The 6,000-nt window shown below is 42.0% G+C and overlaps 1 protein-coding gene across 6 annotated transcripts in view; it reads right to left on the bottom strand.

Moving 5' to 3' along the window:
• Positions 1 to 1,316: 1,316 nt before the first annotated feature.
• Positions 1,317 to 6,000, bottom strand: part of usp7 (ubiquitin specific peptidase 7 (herpes virus-associated)) — a 137,602-nt gene continuing 132,918 nt past the window's right edge. For all 6 annotated transcript variants that reach the window (XM_084329460.1, XM_084329461.1, XM_084329456.1 and 3 more), the window contains 3 exons: positions 4,949 to 5,020; positions 3,679 to 3,769; positions 1,317 to 2,386 (listed from right to left, as the gene is read on the bottom strand). In XM_084329460.1, coding sequence (XP_084185586.1) covers positions 2,280 to 2,386; positions 3,679 to 3,769; positions 4,949 to 5,020 — 270 coding nt within the window. In that variant the 3' untranslated portion in view covers positions 1,317 to 2,279. The remainder of the gene's footprint in view (positions 2,387 to 3,678; positions 3,770 to 4,948; positions 5,021 to 6,000) is intronic.

The following is a 6,000-nucleotide window of genomic DNA, read 5'->3' as shown; positions in this document are numbered from 1 at the left end:
TACATGTCTTGTGTATGTATGGGACGAGTAAATCTCTTGAATCTTGAAACCATCTTCTACTGGGTGCTCTAAAATACAACATTTTATGTGAGAAATAGGGTATACAGGATCTTGATTCATGACATTTGATCTGCAACACATAGTTTGACCTGAACTTAGTTCGATGGCTCTTTCATGATGGTACCAATACTCAAATGGAGGGGGGAGGTGTAGTGAGACATCTAGTGGCTGAACTTTATCTCTAGCACTTTTAAATTGGATGTGTTCCCCTTTAAAAGTAAATAAATACAGGTTGATGTCATATTTGTATTTGTAGTCCATGCAGAGCAGACATATTACAACTCATTTCCTATGGTATCTCCCGGTTCATACAGAGCGCTGCACAGGCTAATGAGTATCAAGTATTTTTAACAGCTTTGTCCCGACCCAACTAGCTAGTTACTCTATTCATGTGGACAAGCAGTGGAGTACGTTCTTTTGTTTTTAATAGAAAATTTTATTCAACATACATTTTCCAGCAAAAAGGCAATATACAGGAATAGTTGTCGTACACTGCTGCTACGCGGAGGATTTTAAACTGGAAAAGATCAAATTAAGGTGTGATTCTGCAGGTCATCTTTGTACTGCACTTTTAACAAGACAAAACCAATGCAATTCTTTTTGAAAAAAAAAATAATAATAATCTAAATATAACGGGAAAAAGAAAATCTTGAATGGAAAGTCAGGAACTCAAAAAACAAAATAAAATAAAACCTACACAAGGAATATGAACACCCGGCTCCTTCGGTACCCAACAACAAAAACATCTGTGTGTTTCCTTAAATTTTACATGTTCATATTTTTAAATATACAATTCTTAAATGGTGTCTTTACAGAGCAACTATGCGCTATTCAGGGGAGCATTCCTTCTGTGCTTTAAAAAACAAACAAAAAAACAAAGGGTTGAACGTCTTTTTTTTTTTTTTTCTTACAATGCTGGTTGTCTACATGATCCTCAAACCAGTGGGTTAAATACCTGCAGCTCCCTACCAAGCACAGCACTGTTACTGCTCCCAACCACTGGGGGGCAACAGTTACTATCACTCACCCCCAGAACAGAGAGGGAGGGAGGGGAGAGAAGAGGAGGAGTAAAGGAGGAATAGGGGATGACGGAGAGAGAGTAACCCAAAAGAAAGCATAATGGGAAACGTTTTTTTTTGTCCTTTTAAAAGGTATTAAGCAAATCAAAACTACAACCAAAGTTTACATTTGCCAGTCCTGAGAAATGTAAAACTTCTGACATTAACTGCCAACGTGCAAGATGAAGTACAGACAGATTTTTTTTTTTTATAATTTTTTCTTCATTTATTTTTAAACAGATGCTGTGGATTTTTATTTTATTATACAAGATTTGCAGAAAACCCCAGACAAAAAAAACCAAACTGATTTTTTTTTTCAACCAAACTAAGTGAGAAAGACCTGTGTGTAAACATGGTAACATCTTGTTGACTAGTTGACTAAAGGAAGGGAGAAGGACATATTATCTCAACCACAACAGGGCGACTGGCGAGGCCTCGGCCACCCGCACCCCCCTTTAAAAAAAGAAAAAAGGGACCTGCAAAATGGCCGACGACTTCTCTTCCCGTTTCTCGCCCTCTCTCTCTCTCTCCGATGACTCGTCCTCGTCACAGTCCCTCCCGTAGTCACCCTCTCTGGACGCAGCAGCACGACGCCTCATTGCCGTAACAACAACTCTATTAAAAACAAACCAACAAAAAGAAAGAAAAAAAACGGAGGTGGGCGGGGACTGGGGAAGAAAGAAAGAAAAAAATCTAGGAGTTCATACACTGTCCAGTCTCCTCTCCCGGGTTGTTAGATTAAAATCCACATTTTTATTCATCCCACTCCCAGACTCGGCGAAAAAAATTATATATAGGCAGTCAACAGTTAAAGAGAAGCCAGAAGAGAAAAACAACCCAACAGCCTCAAAAATAGTGGAGAGGTGGTTTGTTTGTTTCGTTTTGTGGGTCAAAGTAAAGCCATCCAGCTTGCAGTGGATCCAGGTCGCTGTAGACTCAAATACAATAGTGCCGATGTAGCTTGGAATTGTCGGGTGGGGTAAAGGGGTGGGGATGGGGGGTGTTAAAGGTGGTGAACACACACGCACGCACACACACTCACAAACGTGCGCGTATACACACACAAGCGCACACACACTCACTCGCACTCGGGTTGGTTACAGTCTGGTTAGGGTGCGTTAGGTAGGAGGAAGAGGAGGAGGAGGAGGAGCGGCGGGTTGCTTAGTTGTGGATCTTGATTGCTTTCTCCAGGTAGGTGTAGCGGCCTCTCTTTGGAGCTTTGTTGAAGTGGTCCAACCCCAGCCAAGGCCGTGGGTGAGACATGTTACCTGTAGGAGGGAGAGATGATGGGGTGGTCATTAGTGTTTATTAATGACTACTAATATGACCTGACATACCTGGGATATTCACTAATATGACCCGACAATATACTTGGGATATTCACTAATATGACACGACATACTTGGGATATTCACTGCTCTACTAGTTCCCTTCACATTACATATCCAGTCAGTTATTTTACTGGAATTCATTGACGGCAAATATCTCCTGACTTCAGAGTCGAGCCAAACAACAAATGGATCTTTCTAAAGTGTCAGAAATGCACAATAAGCAGACATCAACAAAGGGGAGAGTAGTTCTCCCCAGTGCATGGAAAAACTATTGGGACAAAACAAGGCTTCTATAGGACACTAATGAAAATAATAATAATATTAAATAAAGAGAATACTGATCCCAGTAATGGAAAAACAATGAAACAGAGAGCTGTACAGAATAGTAGTAGTACTAGTAGTAGTAATAGTAATAGCAGTAGTAGTAGTAGCAGCAGTAGTAATAGCAGTAGTAGTAGCAGCAGTAGTAATAGCAGTAGCAGCAGTAGTAGTAGTAGCAGCAGAAATAGTAGTAGCAGTAGCAGAAATAGTAGTAGCAGAAGCAGTAGTAGTAGAAGCAGTAATAGTAGTAGCAGTACTACTAGTCGCAGTACTAGTAGCAGCAGTAGTAGTAACAGCAGCAGCAGTAGTAGTACTAGTAGCAGCAGCAGTAGTACTAGTAGCAGCAGCAGTAGTACTAGTAGCAGCAGTAGTAGTACTAGTAGCAGCAGCAGTAGTACTAGTAGCAGCAGCAGCAGTACTAGTAGCAGCAGCAGCAGTAGTAGTACTAGTAGCAGCAGCAGCAGTAGTAGTACTAGTAGCAGCAGCAGTAGTAGTACTAGTAGCAGCAGCAGCAGTAGTACTAGTAGCAGCAGCAGTAGTAGTAGTAGTACTAGTAGCAGCAGCAGCAGTAGTAGTAGCAGCAGTAGTAGTAGTACTAGTAGCAGCAGCAGCAGTAGTAGTACTAGTAGCAGCAGCAGCAGTAGTAGTAGCAGTAGTACTAGTCGCCGTAGTAGTAGCAGCAGCAACAGTAGTAGTATTACTAGTAGCAGCAGCAGCAGTAGTAGTAGTAGCAGTAGTACTAGTCGCCGTAGTAGTAGCAGCAGCAACAGTAGTAGTAGTACTAGTAGCAGCAGCAGCAGTAGTACTAGTCGCAGTAGTAGCAGCAGCAGCAGCAGTACTAGTCGCAGTAGTAGTAGCAGCAGCAGCAGCAGCAGCAGTAGCAGTAGTAGTACTAGTCACAGTAGTACCTGGCTGTGGCTCAAAGTCCTTCAGGTTGACCTCGTACTCGTCTTCAGTGATGTACTGATGCCGGCCCATCATCACAATCGCAAACTTGAACTGGAGACAAACACAACTATGTTACCTACATGCAAGGTGTACAAGGTGAAAGACATCCAAACATTCACTAGAATAGAAGAGGTAGAGGAGGACAGGGGAGAGGGAGAGAGAAATCCAAGCTAATGTATACAGGTTATTTACAGGACTGTTATTTGTGATGAACATTGTTATGTGTGCTTCTGGATCGTAACAAGGAGTACTGACAATTATTGGAAAAATAACTTTCAGTGCCACGGTTCCGGTGCCCCGGAATCCCGTTGCGTGCCACCACCCACTTCAATGACAGAGCTCTCATATTTGCGAACGCATAAACTATATCTTAAATTATGGCTGTGTCTAATATGGCCGTCGCTTATCAATGACTTGTTTGCAGTCAACATTGTCGAAACGGATTGCTAAAAAATAAAATAAAAATGTAAACAGATTCTTTTCCGTTTTATAAAAAATAAAGATTCTGTGATAAACGCCCTTTACTGGAATACACAAAACACGTTGTCATTTCAGCCTATTTATGAATCGTTTTCAAATAAACGCTAGATTATCGATAGTATATGTGTACTTATGCACGCTATAGAAGTGGGCGGAAAAATCGATTATCTTATTTCCTGATCGCACACACACACACATATGGCACACGCTGATGTGTGAAAATAGCTCCGATTATCCCAAGACTGGTAAAATAGATTCCTTACCTCAGATCAGATGTTCTCCAAAAAGATTATTCCAATTCCTGATCGCCATTCCAAATATCGATCGAGTTTATTGATCCAACGCTGGGTACTGGAAACACACATTCTCTGCTGTTCTGGTGGTGGGCGATTACTTGGATCGTCTCCGGTTACTTGTCTGACAAGTAAAATGTGGAAGCAGGACTTTTTTCAATACAATCCAAAGGGGTGCAGTACCATCCAGAGAGACGATAGGGGCAGTATTTTCCCTGTTCGAGTTCAGACAGATCCCCACTGGTAACGTGAGGCTAGATTGATGAAAAATGAATCTATAATAAAAACATAACAATTAACAACATTAAACTAGATCTCTCGTCGGTGGCACTCAACGGTTGGCATGAACTAACGAGAAATCTCGTCGCTGGCACTCAAAGTGTTAATGTAGAAACCTGAAGAGGGGCAGAATGGAGAAAAAGAAGGGAGGAGACTAAGGGGGAGGTGAAGACATTACCTTCTCAAACTCTTTCTCCTGGATGTCCAGCATAGTCTGGATCCTCCTCATTACCTCCCGGAACGACTCTCCCTGTAGAGGAAGAGAAGAGTAGCTTAGACAGACTCTCCCTTTAGATAAAGAAGCTTAGACCGACTCTCCCTTTAGATAAAGAAGTTTAGACACTCTCCCTTTAGATAAAGAAGCTTAGACCGACTCTCCCTTTAGATAAAGAAGCTTAGACCGACTCTCCCTGTAGATAAAGAAGCTTAGACCGACTCTCCCTTTAGATAAAGAAGCTTAGACCAACTCTCCCTGTAGATAAAGAAGCTTAGACCGACTCTCCCTTTAGATAAAGAAGCTTAGACCGACTCTCCCTTTAGATAAAGAAGCTTAGACCGACTCTCCCTTTAGATAAAGAAGCTTAGACCGACTCTCCCTGTAGATAAAGAAGCTTAGACCGACTCTCCCTTTAGATAAAGAAGCTTAGACCGACTCTCCCTTTAGATAAAGCTTAGACCGACTCTCTCTGTAGATAAAGAAGCTTAGACCGACTCTCCCTTTAGATAAAGAAGCTTAGACAGACTCTCCCTTTAGATAAATAAGCTTAGACCGACTCTCCCTTTAGATAAAGAAGCTTAGACCGACTCTCCCTGTAGATAAAGAAGCTTAGACCGACTCTCCCTTTAGATAAAGAAGCTTAGACCGACTCTCCCTTTAGATAAAGAAGCTTAGACAGACTCTCCCTGTAGATAAAGAAGCTTAGACCGACTCTCCCTTTAGATAAAGAAGCTTAGACCGACTCTCCCTTTAGATAAAGAAGCTTAGACCGACTCTCCCTGTAGACAAGAAGCTTAGACCGACTCTCCCTGTAGATAAAGAAGCTTAGACCGACTCTCCCTGTAGATAAAGAAGCTTAGACCGACTCTCCCTGTAGATAAAGAAGCTTAGACCGACTCTCTGTAGAGGAAGAGAAGAGTAGCTTGGAACGACTCTCTGTAGAGGAAGAGAAGCTTTAACGACTCCCTGTAGAGCAGGGGTCTCAAACTTGCGACCCGCTGGATGATATTGTG

Source organism: Notolepis coatsorum (genome assembly GCF_963971535.1).
Source record: "Notolepis coatsorum genome assembly, chromosome: 14".
Lineage (NCBI taxonomy): Eukaryota > Metazoa > Chordata > Actinopteri > Aulopiformes > Paralepididae > Notolepis > Notolepis coatsorum.
Note: the sequence above shows the minus strand (reverse complement) of the source record. Positions and strands in the feature narration are given on the sequence as shown.